General features: G+C 39.2%; 1 protein-coding gene across 3 annotated transcripts in view; it reads left to right on the top strand.

Annotated features, from left to right (window-relative positions):
• Positions 1-8,414, top strand: part of DDIAS (DNA damage-induced apoptosis suppressor) — a 22,624-nt gene extending 14,210 nt beyond the window's left edge. For all 3 annotated transcript variants that reach the window (XM_010853221.1, XM_010853223.1, XM_010853222.1), the window contains 3 exons: positions 3,329-3,490; positions 4,311-4,428; positions 5,524-8,414. In XM_010853221.1, the coding sequence (XP_010851523.1) occupies positions 3,329-3,490; positions 4,311-4,428; positions 5,524-8,127 (2,884 nt within the window). In that variant the 3' untranslated portion in view covers positions 8,128-8,414. The remainder of the gene's footprint in view (positions 1-3,328; positions 3,491-4,310; positions 4,429-5,523) is intronic.
• Positions 8,415-16,034: the final 7,620 nt, after the last annotated feature.

The following is a 16,034-nucleotide window of genomic DNA, read 5'->3' as shown; positions in this document are numbered from 1 at the left end:
CTAGTTTTTTCCATTCTATTGCTTTCTTCTATTTGTTTGCATTGATCGCTGAGGAAGGCTTTCTTATCTCTCCTTGCTATTCTTTGGAACTCTGCATTCAGATGCTTATATCTTTCCTTTTTGCTTCTCTTCTTTTCATAGCTATTTGTAAGGCCTCCCCAGACAGCCATTTTGCTTTTTGCATTTCTTTTCCATGGGAATGGTCTTGATCTCTGTCTCCTGTACAGTGTCATGAACCTCCATCCATAGTTCATCAGGCACTCTGTCTATCAGATCTAATCCCTTAAATCTATTTCTCACTTCCACTGTATAATCATAAGGGACTTGATTTAGGTCATACCTGAATGGTCTAGTGGTTTTCTCCACTCCCTTCAATTTAAATCTGAATTTGGCAATAAGGAGTCAAGATCTGAGCCACAGTCAGCTCCCAGTCTTGTTTTTGCTGACTGTATAGAGCTTCTCCATCTTTGCCTGCAAAGAATATAATCAGTCTGATTTCATTGTTGGCCATCTGGTGATGTCTATGTGTAGAGTCTTCTCTTGTGTTGTCTGAAAAGGGTGTTTGCTATGACCAGTGAGTTCTCTTAGCAGAACTCTATTAGCCTTTGCCCTGCTTCATTCTGTATTCCAAGGCCAAATTTGCCTGTTACTCCAGGTGTTTCTTGACTTCCTACTTTTGCATTCCAGTCCCCTATGACGAAAAGGACATCTTTTTTGGGTGTTAGTTCTAAAAGGTCTTGTAGGTCTTCATAGAACCGTTCAACTTCAGCTTCTTCAGCATTACTGGTTGGGGCATAGACTTGGATTACCGTGATGTTGAATGGTTTGCCTTGGAAATGAACAGAGATCATCCTGTCATTTTTGAGACTGCATCCAAGTACTGTATTTTGGACTCCTGTTAACTATAATGGCTACTCCATTTCTTCTAAGGGATTCCTGCCCACAGTCGTAGATATAATGGTCATCTAAGTTAAATTCACCTATTCCAGTCCACCTTACTTCACTGATTCCTAGAATGTCAATGTTCACTCTTGCCATCTCCTGTCTGACCACTTCCAATTTGCCTTGATTCATGGACCTAACATTCCAGGTTCCTATGCAATCTTGCTCTTTACAGCATCGGACCTTGGTTCTATCACCAGTCTCATCCACAACTGGGTGTTGTTTTTGCTTTGGCTCCATCCCTTCATTCTTTCTGGAGTTATTTGTCCACTGATCTCCAGTAGCATACTGAGCACCTACTGATCTGGGGAGTTCATCTTTCAGTATCCTATCTTTTTGCCTTTTCATACTGTTCATGGGGTTCTCAAGGCAAGAATACTGAAGTGGTTTGCCATTCTCTTCTCCAGTGGACCTCTCTACCATGACCCGTCCATCTTGGGTGGCCCCACATGGCATGGCTTAGTTTCACTGAGTTAGACAAGACTGTGGTCCGTGTGATCAGACTGGCTAGTTGTCTGTGATTGTGGTTTCAGTCTGTCTGCCCTCTGATGCCCTCTTTCAGCGCCTACCGTCTTACTTGGGTTTCTCTTACCTTGGTTGTGAAAACGTTTATAAATTGTAAAACACTGATGCATATTAATTCTAAGGTTTGCTAAGAATTTTGCATTAGACTTGAATGCATTATTAATACATAATTTTTGAACAAGTTCTAATATATGTTTAAAACATTTAAAACACTAATTCATTTCACTAGAGCTTGGTACTAGTGAGGTTTTATCACCCTGGTAAGTGGATTACCTTCACTTATTCTATGCCCAGAATACAACACAAACTCCAGCCAATTTGGTTAAGATTATATGAATGGATTGTCACAGTTCCATTATCATTGTGGATAAAAAAATAATTAGCACAAATGTAATGTGGGCGAATCAGTAATTTACATGAAGGATTAACCTTTGTTCAAAATAGTCACCTTGTGAGTCATGGAATTAAGGCTCCCCCTAGTGGCTATCTCGGAGAAGGCAATGGCACCCCAGTCCAGTACTCTTGCCTGGAAAATCCACGGACAGAGGAGCCTGGTAGGCTGCAGTCCATGGGGTCGCTAAGAGTCGGGCACGACTGAGCGACTTCACTTTCACTTTTCACTTTCATGCATTGGAGAAGGAAGTGGCAACCCACTGCAGTGTTCTTGCCTGGTGAATCCCAAGGGCGGGGAAGTCTGGTGGGCTGCCGTCTATGGGGTTGCACAGAGTCGGACTCGACTGAAGTGACTCAGCAGCAGCAGCAGCAGCAGTGGCTATCTGGAAGCAATCAAATTTATACCGCTATGTTTTAACATTATTTTCTGTTTGCACTTTTCCACTTTTTTTAAGCCAAATCATTAGCAACATGAAGAAAAAACATTCTAGGATTAACCATTACCAAAGATGTTTTAAGGGGTCAGTTTGCTAAACTAAGAATGTTAAAGATGGGTAGCAGAATTCCAAAATAGTACAAACAACTAGAAAAGAGGGAAACATAAGCAGAAGTGGCAGTAAACCAATATTTAATCATAAGAGAGCAGCAGACTAAACACATTAATTTGACAAGATCTATACTAGACTCTTTTTTTTTTTTTTAATTTTTTAAGTCTTTATTGATTTTTGTTACCATATTGCTTCTGTTTTATGTTTTGGTACTTTGGCCACGAGGCATGTGGGATCCTCGCTCCCTGACCAGGGGTCGAACCTGCACCCTCTGCATTGGAAGGTGAAGTCTTAACTTCCGGACCACCAGGGAAGTCCCTATACTAGACTCTTTAACTTTATTTCTTATACTTTGCCTCATTTTATCCTTCTTCAATCCTGGATTTCACAGATGAGTAAGTTTAAGTTTAAAGATCTTAATATATATTCCGAGACCAGAGAGCTAGTGCATTACAGTAGTGTTATACTTGACACACAGTATTTTTTTATAAGAAAGACTTTGACCATAATTGCAACACAAGTTAAACAAGATGTTTTGTACCTAGTTTCTGTAATCTAATAAATTCTCAACATATTTCAATGAATTTTTAAAAAGTTAAGTTATCCTTATCATAGTGAGAAAAGTATGACTAGGAACTTCATAAATATTTAAAGATTACTCATTGTTCTTTGAACAGAAGGTAGACATTAAATTTTAGGTCTTCCCTTGGTGTGGCATTTACTTCGCTATATTTAGTTTGCCCCCACAAGTAAAAGTAACTTATAAATAGAGAAAATTTAAAAGAGGTTGATCTGAAATCATTTTACAATGTAAGTTGTACATTTTGTACAGAAAATATTTTTAATCTTCACTTTGCCAGATTTATTTTACATCACAAAAAAAGTTAGTGAACATCTCTTTTTTCCCTGCACTTTTCCAGATCTAATTGTCCAAAATGTGGCTCTACTGGTGAAGCTGAAAATGCTATTTACAGATACAAGCTTTCCTTAAAAGTTGCAGAATCAAACAAATTATTTGGCGTTACTGTATTTGGAAGCTGCTTAGATGCATTTTTTGGTCTCACAGCCACTGGTTTGCACAGGTAAGAATATTTAAAGCATTCTTTTCCTAGCCATGTACATCAAGTTTGAAGATATATGTTTTTAAAATAATATGCATTTAGTAAAAAGATGATCCCTTGACCTCAAATCATCAGTTCATTTAAAAAGATAAGAAAGAAAGAGAAAGATGTTTATTTTATGAATACATATTGTGATAATGTTAAACCATGCTCCTTTTATTCAGACCAACTAAACTGTAATTAGAGTATTAAATTACAAAACTTTAATCCAAGTTAGAGAAATATAGATGAAGAAAGTAAAATCATTTCAAACTGAAGGATTATTCAAATCAAGTGGCTAAGGTCTCTTGAGGTAGAAGAAGCTATTTGAAGGAATATTTACATATCAGAAGTTGAAATTTTGTCATTTATTTCATTTGCATTGCAACTTCATCTGCATAGTTGGACCTTTTAAGATGTTGTCCTGACAATGTAAGTATATATATAGAGAGAGAGAAAATCTCTGTCCATCTCCTTGTAGCTGTGAGCAAACTGATTTGAAGAAAGGAAAAGCCAAGGACCACAGCCAGGATTGCCAGCGATGGGGAAAGACTTCCCTCTACACTGAGGAGAAGGGCTAAAGATCCCACCACTTCTCCCACTGCCACTTTTAGAATAATTGCTAGGCCTGGTTACTAGACAGGCATCTACTTTATTCACACTTGATCAACTGCTTTTGTCTTTCTAGGCTATAGGAATTCAGAGGGAACAAAACACCTAGCTGTTAAAGTCACATTTCTTTTTTCTATATGTAACTTAAAAGTTTCATGCTCTCCCATTTTTTATTTTCTTTTCAATTAAGGTACATTCAGGATCCCAGTGAAATACCAGAAACTCTGGGCAGTGATACAACCCAAAACCTATTAACTAAAGCAGTGGAAACTTGCTTTGTCGGACAAAACTTTGTTTTTGGAGTGACGGTAATTGAGACTAGTTTGTTCTTAGTATTATGCTAATATTTCCATTGTAGTGAAACTTTTAATTTTCTAAGTAGTTTTTAGGAGTCATAAATGTGAGGGCCTGTAGAAACCCTTTAAACTACATAAAAATAGGCTATAGGTGATCCTTTAAAACATCATGTATATGACAAGTTCCTCTTTCAAAAGCTAGAAGAGCCCTGTTGAAAGGCTTTCAGAGTTTTAGAAATCTAAATTTATTATAAATTCATAAGCGTTAGGTATTTTGTTTTGATATTTGGTATTTACTGTGCTCTCTAAATTCGGTTTAGATTCTATAGTAAAACTTTGATCAACTCTTATCTACAAAAAGGAGGGAAGTAACATTGAAAGCAAAGTAACTGAGTACTGATAACTCTTAGAATATGTTAGGAAGGATGGTCTTATATAAAAGTGACTGTAGAAAAAGTCTGAAGAACGTGCTGACTCTTAAGGAATAATCTTTTTCTGTCTCTTGTATGCTAACGGGAACAAATGAATATTTTGCCTGTATTGCGATCAGGGCTTTAAAAAGGAAACACAGCACTTCACAACTGAACAGTGAGAAAACCCAAAGGGAAGTTGAAACTAGGAGCTACAGAGGTTTTCTGTGTTAAAATCTTAGATGCCTCTTTTTTTCCTTTTTTGTTTTTAGCGATATAAGAACATTCCTTTAAACATTCAAAGTTTATGGAAGCTAGTGAGAAATGTAATAGTAACTACCATTTATTGAACAACAACTATTTGCTAAGCACCACAATTTTTTGTGTGTTATTGCTAATATAATAATCCTGCCTTTGTATCCTTACTTTATAAATGAAAAAACTGAGGCTCCTAATAACTTATCCAAAGTCCCCACATTAGGAAATGTTTGGAACAGAATTTGAAGACAAGTCTCTTTACTCCAAGGTTTATTTCCCCATAATTATAATTCCATATAACCCTATCATGCTAGAGCAATTGAATTATGGGGGTGGGAGTTATAGCTACATCTGTTTTAACCTTTTAAATCCCTGTTTCATGTTTAAGTCAAAGGAAGAAAAATTTATTCTCATTTAAATTCATTTACTTCTTCCACAGAATTTTGAAAACCAGCATGGAAAAGGTTCAGGTTCCAGTAACTTCTCAGAGCAGTGCTCAGACCGCAAGAGAGTAGTTAAAGCACTCGTAGCTTGCCAGATCATTCCACCAGACCCAAGTGTTGTAGGCTTCACTGTCATTGACTATTTCCGTCGGCTTTTGAAGCTTTCAGCTGTCAGGAAACTTCGCTGTGGCTCCCAGACACCTAATAGCCACCTTCTTGCTTTAGAAAGTTCGAATAGCGATCTCAGCAGCTTATGTGGCCCTGACAGCAGTTCTTGTTTTGAGCCCCATGACAAAGATTATTTTCCAGGATTCTGGCAGCTATCACTAGATCTCACTTCTGTTGTTTCACAACTAACAGATGATGGTTTTTCAGCTTTGGAACAAAGCAAGGCCATTGGTACTCTTCACCAGAACAGAAAGTGCATCTCCTCTGCAGAGGCCACTGGTTCCAATAGCTGCCTTGATACCATTCAGGGTTCATGGAGCCTGGTTTCACATATGGACAAAAAGAGTTCAGCACTAAAGTTAGATGAAGAACCTGGCCTACAGGCTAATCAGCCAAGTGCAGTTCATAGCAATCATCATGAAATTGGAGTTCCTGACTCTAATTTATTCCCTATAAAAGTACAGGAGCGATTTGAACCAAGGAATACAAAATCCTTCCACAGTGCAGTGGAAGTTACATATTCTCAGCATGAGATAACATGTCACCAGAATCAGGAGGTAGATACCCTCCCTAGCTTTCAGCAGAGATGTATGTGTTATCCATCTTCATCACTCAGACTTGAGGAAATAGTCAGTGGTTCCCAGGACTGTGACCTTGAGATCTGGGATGACCTGCCACTCTCTGAAAGCCTAAACAAATTTCTGGCAGCTATCGAAAGTGAAATCGCTGTAAACCAGACAGATGCCAGCAGCAGGAAATGTCGTCTAGATAATGACATCAGTAAACTGCATGTGGACCACAGCAGGTTATCATTGACTCCACAAAGAACCCCTGGAGCCTTGCATATACCACGTATAGCCTTAAGGTCACCACCAGCAACAGTCAAAGCAAACTCCAGCAGAGAGAACTTCCTTTCCAACCATGAAGCAAATCCAAGTCCTAGCATTCATAAGGAATCACAGCCAGAGAACAGAGCAGAGGCTCTCTCTTTTAGTGGTAATAAAAGAGATATTTCTGAACATTCTCTACCAAATGTTCATCTGTCAGCTCTGTTTCCATCTTCAAAAGGCTCAGGCACAACAGTTGCTCTTAAGTCTACGAGAATTCTACCATGTGAGACTGAAATTTCATGTAAGCACAATACTTCAGAGGCTGACCATTCTTGTCTCAGCAGCAAATATAATAATGGATGTGGAGAAAAATCACTTTCAGAAATGAGTGAAAAGTTGACAGCTTTGCATTCTAGGAGGTATAATGTTGTTTCCAAGTTTCCCAGCTTAGAAAATAAACAATACTGTAGGCGGCCAAAGAATCAGGGCAACAGTTTGACAATTTGCAGGAAACTCACATATCCTTTAGAAGCTCTTCACAGTACTCCAAATAGAAGTATGAATATATTGAGAGAAATGCTTTATGAACACACTGGTAATAACCCAACACAGAACTGTTCTACTGGTCATGAAGGCAGTTACAATGCTTCTGTGGATCTCTTTGATGATAGTCCTAAAGAGATGGACATTGTAACAGAAATGACCAAAAGGTCACAGAATATTTTCTTACAGTGGGGAAAGTCTTTGGCAGAAAGTCATCATACAGAATCTGATTTTTCACTGAGATCACTTTCTGAAAACTCCAGCCAGTCATCACAAAAATTATCCTTGCAAAACACATCTGCCTCTCTCTATCCAAGAACCTGTCCCTCTCCACCTCATTTTCAGTCAGATTCAGAATATGATATTAAATATAGCCAAGACTTTGTTCCGTGTTCACAGTCAACTCCAGTTACTGGATTCCACCAAAGTAGGATTCATGGAATGAAAGGAGCTTTCCAAAAATTACCTGCCTTTTATTTGGACCTTGATGCTAACTATAAAAAAACAAGGATTTCTTCTGCAAATGACGCACTGCAGGCCACCCCTGTCTGTCCAAAAAATATAAAGACACCTGGCCAGAAATCCAGAAGCCCTACTGTATCTGGTACACCACCAGAGGTCTCCAACAACCATCCTGTCACTGAGTGCCTTGAAACTGACGCTGATGAGTGGGTCCCTCCTACCACACAAAAAGTGTTTCCTTCAGATATGCTTGGATTCCGGGCCACGGGTCTAAGGAAATGCCACGCTGCTTATAATTCTCCTGATCAAAATGAGTTACCAAGAAAAAAACTGAAATATGGCAAGCAAAGAACTGGTAAATGCTTAATTAAGAAGGAGTTAAATTTAAAGACTATGCTTACAGCAGCAGTTATAAAACAGAAAACTCCTGACTGTAACAATATAAGGTCAGGCTGGATTTCTAAAGAGTCAGTTTTGGGACGTGGTTCTTGTGCGGAAGTCAAATGTTGCCTTCCATTTTCAGAAAACTGGTCACCGTCAGCACCTGAAAGTAAAAGTGCGTGGTCTCCTGAACTCTTCTCACAAAATGTCACCTAAACCCAATTTCTGAGCTTTTAAAGGTGTGTCTCTGGAAACTCTGCCTCCAGTGTCATGGAAAGCAGACTTACCATTTTGAAGACTTGAAGCAAATAGAAAAGAGGTGCTATTAATGCCTATAAACAAGGGGAAGCCATTGTTTTTCCCAGTGTTTTATCCAGAATGCTCTGATTTCAGATAATTTGGCACTTTATCTTGTATTGTTGATTGTACTTAAGTAATATTGTTAATTTTGCTTGTTAAAAGTATTTGTTAAATCACACATACATGCAGAAATAAAGCTTTTGCAGACCAAAACGTAGTCTTTCTTAGTTGTTCAACTTAGATCAGAAAATGCCTGCCAGCTACTGTTGGGTTTATGATACAAAGCTACAAGATCACTGATCTCAAAAGATTTTAGTCTACTAGGTAAGACAGAAATATAATAGACAATTTCAATACAATACAATTAACACAATGATGGAACTTTTTTAATGGATATTACATTTACGTTGCTCTGGGAGCATGGTAGATAATCAGTTAACCCAGCAGCATCTGTGGGCTTTGACTCAGAAGAAGGGTCAATAAAGACTGAATTAAATGTGAAACTGTCACTATTTTATTTAGTCTGTATTTTTTTAATCCTTCGGAGGAGCCTGCTAGGCTATACTGCCCATGGGATTACAAAGTCACACTCAACTGAGCAACTTCACTTTACTACATGCTAGGCACTGTGCCAGGTGCTGGGAACTCAAAAATGAAAGTCAAGGCCCTTTACCTCAAGAAACTCATGGTCTAGACGAATAAACAAGCCGTTAGTATCAATGAGTTCTATGAAAGGAAGATAATCTCAAAGGGCTAACAATGAGCAAAAATGGGAAAATCTACATTCAAGTCCTTAGCATCACGTCACCTGTGCCCCGTAAAGATCTGTTCTGTGCACGTTTCCCCTACTGGCTGAGCAGGGGCTGCTCCTCATTGCAGAGCACAGGCCACAGTAGTTGCAGCACTCAAGTTCAGTAGTTGTGGTGCGTGAGCTTAGTTGCTCCGTGGTATTTGAAATCTTCCCAGACCAGGGATCAAAACTTCGTCCTCTGCACTGGCAGGCAAATTCTTATCCCCTGTACCACCAAGGAAGTCCATGCACCCCATAAAAAAAATTTTATGTGTCTCCAGTCAGCTGCCTTTGCCATTCCCCACAGTAGCTACTCCAAATCTTCACTCTTCATGCCACCGACCAACCTACTCTCCTTGCCTCGTACTTCATGGAGATCACCTGGTATTCCCTTGCCTTCTCACACCCATGCTTTGCAACTTGTCTGTATCTTGTCACCCACAACTTCTATCCTGTAATCTCCGAAAATAATGAACACCGCCTCCTGTCTTTCTGTTTGGGCTGTTGCCATTATACCCATCTTCAATATTATCTAATGTTTGCTGCTGCTAAGTCGCTTCAGTCGTGTCCGACTCTGTGCGACCCCATAGACGGCAGCCCACCAGGCTCTGCCGTCCCTGGGGTTCTCCAGGCAAGAACACTGGAGTGGGTTGCCATTTCCTTCTCCAATGCATGAAAGTGAAAAGTGAAAGAAGTCGCTCAGTTGTGTCCAACTCTTAGCGACCCCATGGACTGCAGCCTACCAAGCTCCTCCATCCATGGGATTTTCCAGGCAAGAGTACTGGAGTGGGGTGCCATTGCCTTCTCCAATCTAATGTTTAGCCCATATTTAAGTTTTTTTACTTGTCCCTACATCGTCTTGTAATTGTTGATGTTTAACCAGGATTTCATTAAAGTGACCCCATGGTTTTTGGTTATGTCTCGTCTCATTTTCTAGAACATAATTAGATTGAAGGTTTTAACGGAGATATTTCATAGGTTTATGTTGTGCCTTTCATATTGTATTACATTAGGAGACACAATGTCAAGTGGCCCCACTATTAGTAATGTCAGATAATAAGATTGCTTGCTTACGATGTTGCCTACCAGATCTCTATTGTTCAGGTACTTTTTTTTTAAGAGTAAAGAGGGGATTTCCCTGGTGGTCCAGTGGTTAAGAATCTGCCTTCCAGTGGGGGAAACACAAGTTTGACCCCTGGTCAGGGAACTAAACTCCTACATGCCATGGGGCAACTAAGCCCAGGCATGCTGTGAAGACTCAGCACAGCCAAAAGAAAAAGAGTAGAGTCGGTATTAGAGAATTCCGTGGAAGTCCAGTGGTTAGGATTCTGCACTTTCACTTTGAGGACCTGCTGTTCAGTCCCTGGTTGGGGAACTAAGATCCCACAAGTCTCTCAGCATGGCCAAAAAAAGTTATAGTTGTCTACTAGTGGTGTTAAGTGAATCTGTTTTTCCCACTCTCCAGTATTTACTCAAGAATTTTTATTTTCTCAAATGCAGTCAATTTCACTCATTATTATTTTTGATGCTCCATGTAATAGTTGCTCCCGCATTTCTGTCTACTATTGTTTATAGCTAGTCTTGACCAAAAAAAATAGTCACTGTCAAATTTCACGTCACTCACTATTCAACCTACTGAAATTTGTTCTCTCTCCCCACCCCCAGTGGCTATGGTGTTGGTAGTTTTCTAACCCTCAAATCCAACGGATTTGTCATTCCATATTCTATTTGATCTCTTTGCACTCTATTTCCAAGATAACATTTTTGTGGTTTCTGGTTTCTCCTAGACTCTAATCAGGCATGCCTGCAGGGATTTTTGTTTTGTTTTTACAGGGCTTTTATAAACAATTTTTAAATGTACTATAAAATCCATGGTCCCATATAAGGTAGAGTGGTTTGTTGGTGCATATTTAGAATAATGGATAAGGAAAAGGAGTATGTTTATTGCCCAATCAGTGATGTGAAGGGTCTTTCTAGTATATAGGCCAAGGATATAGTCTCTTTATGTTCTTTAATATCAAGTGTGCTGTTCCTGGCTAATTTCATATCTCCCACTGTGATTAGAGTAGTAATGCAGTTACTATTGTACTGAACTATGTAGAGCTTAACTCTACAGTTCCCTAGTATCATTTATTTAATGCTGGTTACATCTTTACTCATGATGGTGTATCCATTGTGCCATTATGAGTACTGCTGCTGCTGCTAAGTCACTTCAGTCGTGTCTGACTCTGTGCGACCCCAGAGACGGCAGCCCACCAGGCTCCCCCGTCCCTGGGATTCTCCAGGCAAGAACACTGGAGTGGGTTGCCATTTCCTTCTCCAATGCATGAAAGTGAAAAGTGAAAGTGAAGTCGCTCAGTCGTTCCTGACTCTTGGCGACCCCATGAACTGCAGCCTACCAGGCTCCTCTGTCCATGGATTTTCCAGGCAAGAGTACTAGAGTGGGGTGCCATTGCCTTCTCCGATTATGAGTACTAGCTTCCAGTAACAAAGATTATTACTCTGTTTCATTGATAATTACCAAAAATGCAAGTCTCACCCACAGAATACAGGAAAATGTGAATAATAAGTCATTTCCTAGTTATATTTAGCCGTTGGACTTTTCTAACATAAACATAGAATATGTATTCTAACCATGTCTTCTCTTGAACTTTTTAGGCTACAGTTATTGCATTCCTAAACTGTGATCTCTTAGCCACACCCAGGAAGAATAATGCAGAGGTACACGGTGAAGCAAGAAGAGTAGTTTCATTTGTGCAAGGAATGTCCATTTCTCTACCAGCAAGGCTTAAGCCCAAGCCTAGAGAGCAAAATGTCACCGTCAGTTAGAAATGAGAGGACACTGACTGGAAGAGCCAGTTGGCATAGCAGAGCAACAGTCTTGAAAGGCTTCAGGTAAGATGGCCTGTGCTGACACACAGCACAGAACCTGCAGAGAGGGTAGAGTGATCTCCCTGGTGCTAGTGAAGGGAGGTGGACAGAGTTAAGAACAGTGTCCCCAACCTCACAAATCTAGGCTCTGTAGACCAGAGACAGTACAGGAGTTGGAAAACACAGACCAATGGGAGCCAGAGCACAGGCCACATAACTCAATTTCAAGGCTAAAGTCCTGTTTCATTGCTATTAATGCTTTTTTCCCTGAAATCTAATTATTAATGTACTACATTAGTTTTGTCTTTGTTCATATTTGTGAGAGGTGATTTTTTTGTTTTGTTTTAAATCTTCCTGTATCTTTATGTTTTCGAATGAGTTGGGTTTTCTTTTATTGTCCAGTTTGACAATCTTTGTCCTCCACCTGGAATATTTCCTTTCTTTTTCGATGGTTTGGTAGCCCAAAGCCCTGAATTCACCCTGTGTCCAATATGAGAGTCACCTAAAAGCACTATTCTGGCAGCTCAGTCTCATACTATTGTGTGAAAGAAATACTGCTTCAGCCAGTAGAAATGTTCCACTCCATACCCAAGGGACTAGGGTAGGGTCCCTTCTTACTCAGGTCTTAGAGGTACTGTCTGATCATCCCCTTATATCATGCTTGACTCCTTCCGTATCTTCCTACCTTTTAAGAGATGATGGCTCTTAGTATTCTATTATTGGCCCTTCTACTCTTTGGTTGACTTTTTCCACTCATGTACAGTTACCACTCACAAGCTGTTGAATTCAAAGTCTTACCTTTTATCTAGACTTTCTCCTGAGGCCAAACTTGTATGTTAGTTTTTTTGTCATTCAATTCAAAATGTTTTATAATTTCCGTGAGTTCATTGACCCATGGCGTGTTTTGTTTTGTTTTATTTTTACAAATAGTGTTTATTTCCAACTGACTTCTTTATCTGTGTCTAATCTGCTTTTCTACCTATCTGTTGAGTTTTTCTTTCAAAAATTATGTATTTTCTAAAAGCTGGATTTTCAAATTTACTGTATCACATCTTACTTTTTCTCTAGACATTTTTAACTTTGCCTGCTACTGCTTTAAACACAGTAAGCATAGTTGATTTATATTCTGTTTTTGATGGTCTGAATAAAGTCTTGATAGATCCCCACTTGGAGAAGGCAATGGCAACCCACTCCAGTACTCTTGTCTGGAAAATCCCATGGATGGAGGAGCCTGCTGGGCTGCAGTCCATGGGGTCACGAAGAGTTGAACACAACTGAGCAACTTCACTCTCATGCACTGGAGAAGGAAATGGCAACCCACTCCAGTGTTCTTGCCTGGAGAATCCCAGGGATGGGGGAGCCTGGTGGACTTCCGTCTGTGGGGTCGCTCAGAGTCGGACACGACCGAAGCGACTTAGCAGCAGCAGCAGCAGCAGATCCCCACTGTCATACTTGTTTTCTGCTGATTCTCACTCATAATGCTATGTTTCCTTGAGGCCTAGTTTAGCTGGAGTTACCTGTTTTCTTTGGGAAATTATTTATGTGACTTCTGAGGCCTAAAAAAGTATTTTCTGGGAAAGGTTTTCCATTTGTTCTGACAATGCCTGGAATCATTACCAGTATAAAACAACTTGGACAGCAAAGAGATCAAATCAATCAATCCGAAAGGAAATCAACCCTGAATATTCATCGTAAGGACTGGTACTGAAGCTAAAGCTCCAATGCTTGGACCACCTGATGCTAGGAAAGACTAATGGCAAGAGGAGAAGAGGGCAGCAGAGGATGAGACGGTTAGATAACATCACTTACTCAAAAGACATGAGTTTGAGCAAACTCTGGGAGATAGTGAAGGACAGGGAAGCCTGACATGCTGCAGTGCGTGGGGTCTCAAAGAGTCAGACACAACTTAGCAATTGAATAACAACAACAGTAAAACAACTTCAAGTTCATAGTTGAAGGGTCTTTATTTTTTTAATTTGTTGTGTTAAAGTATAGTTGACTTATAACATTGTGTTAATTTCTACTGTGAGGGTATTTTAGATCCACCAAATGAGCTGAATTTGGGTTACTAAATCATACAGGAGTCAGATTATGATTATACCTTCTTTGAGACTTGTTTCCTTCCTCTGAGAGTTTAGAGTCTCAGTAAACTGCTGAGAGTTTATATCTAATTCCCCTCACATGAAGACCTTCTGAGGTCCTGCTTTAATGGACAATTCCTAATCCTATTATATTCCTTACCATATGCAAGTTATCTTCTGTCATCCATGTCCCACATAACAAAATTGAGTTAAGATTGTCCCCTAAGCATATTGTTTTATGGATAAATTATATGTGAACATATTACAACATGTGACTTTCCATGAGTTATCATTTAGTAATAAAAGTCCCAGGATTTTTACTCTTTTTTAGATGATTTTTAAAAACCACACTTATAGTTGCAACTACCTTTATTAGTCTGTTAAGACAGTTATTTCATTTCTAAATAGTGGGTTTCATCAGTTCTTAGTATTTTCGACCTGGAAGGGACTACGGAAAACCTCTGAATTAGTGGTTCTCATCCACGGGCTTCCCCTTTAAATTACTTGGGACCAAAAAAGAAAAAACAAAATCACTTGGGACCTTTTAAAATTATACTGATGCCTAGATCCCACCCCAGACCAGATTTATCAGAATTGGTGAGGGTAAATCTCACATATCAGTAGTTTTCTCAAACTCTCTAGGTGATTCTAATGTGAAGCCAAGGTTAAAAAGCACTGATCTAAGCCTCAGATCCAAAGATGCTAAAAGTCTGCCCAAAATGCACATTTACAAAAAGTTGAGGTTAGTATGTGAGGGACCCTAACTCTTAACTCCCAGACTCTATTACCCCATTATGCCTCCTTTATTATTGAATGTTAAATAAAGACTGGCAATAACATTTCTTTTAATTCAAGAATTCATACACCAAACATCAATTGTTTTCTGTGTACTCTCCATTGATGATAGAATGATTCAATAGAAAAACACTCTGGAAACTTAAGGTTGGAGAGAAAGCTGATGGAAAACTTTAAGGATTATCTAGTTAGCATTAGTCCTTTAAACTCACTGCCTATTCTGGATCCTCTACCTAAGGTGCAACAAAATTTTTTGTTTATAATTTCATATGAGGGTGGGGGAGAGACTGTCTCCTATTAAAACTGATATGCTTAATTATTTTCTAATAATGAGAACTACATTGTTGACTGTTTTTGCTTTTTCTTGTAAGGAATCCCAAACCAAACATGACACTCAGTTTTAGGCACTGCACTGGGCCTTATGTGCAGTGCCTTATGGCCTTTTCTCCCTCCTTTTAAGTAATCTGAATTTTATTTCTATTTTTAATAACTTTACAGCATAGTGTTGTTATTATAAAAATGCCTTATATTAGTTTGAAAGGAAGTAAAGTTAATTTTTATACAAATTTAAAAACCTATTTCAATTTCAACTCATTGAGATTGCTACCATTTAATGAATAAAATATGTGTAAAGTGCTGTTTTTCCCCCCTAAAGTGTTTTACCAAGTAAAACATAAAATATAGGCCCCTAAATTTATCTAAAGGGGAAATTTAGATATGTGGTTTTTTCAATCAGGATTATTCATTTTCTCAACTTTTTTGATAATTATCAAATACAAAAGTCACAGGTTGCCAGTTCCTTCTCCAGGGAATCATCCTGGACCAGGGATCAAACCCACTTCTGCTTGGTAGGTGGATTCTTTACCACTGAGCCATCAGGCAAGCCTTTATGCACAGGTACCAGAATCTAATGTGATGTTGTAGCCAACCAGACTTTTCTTTTGGCTGCTGATCTTTAAGAGTCAATATCCATTTCTTGATAATCATAACTTGTTAGGTCCTATCATTCATTAAGGAAGCTCAGTTGATAAAGAATCCACCTGCAATGCAGAAAGACCCTGGTTCGATTCCTGGGTCAAAAGATCCACTGGAGAAGGGATAGGCTATCCACTCCAGTATTCTTGGTTTTCCCTTGTGGCTCAGCTGGTAAAGAATCCACCCACAATGCAGGAGACCTGGGTTCAATCCCTGGGTTGGGAAGATACTCATGGAATCGTGGACTCTACAGTCCACGGGATCGCGAAGAGTCGGACACGACTGAGTGACTTTCGCTTTCACTATCATTC

The sequence above is a fragment of the Bison bison genome, unplaced genomic scaffold, assembly GCF_000754665.1.
Source record: "Bison bison bison isolate TAMUID 2011002044 unplaced genomic scaffold, Bison_UMD1.0 scf7180017864324, whole genome shotgun sequence".
In the NCBI taxonomy this organism is placed as follows: Eukaryota; Metazoa; Chordata; class Mammalia; order Artiodactyla; family Bovidae; genus Bison; species Bison bison.
The sequence above is the reverse complement of the archived record's forward strand: the minus strand, read 5'-3'. Positions and strand labels throughout refer to the sequence as shown.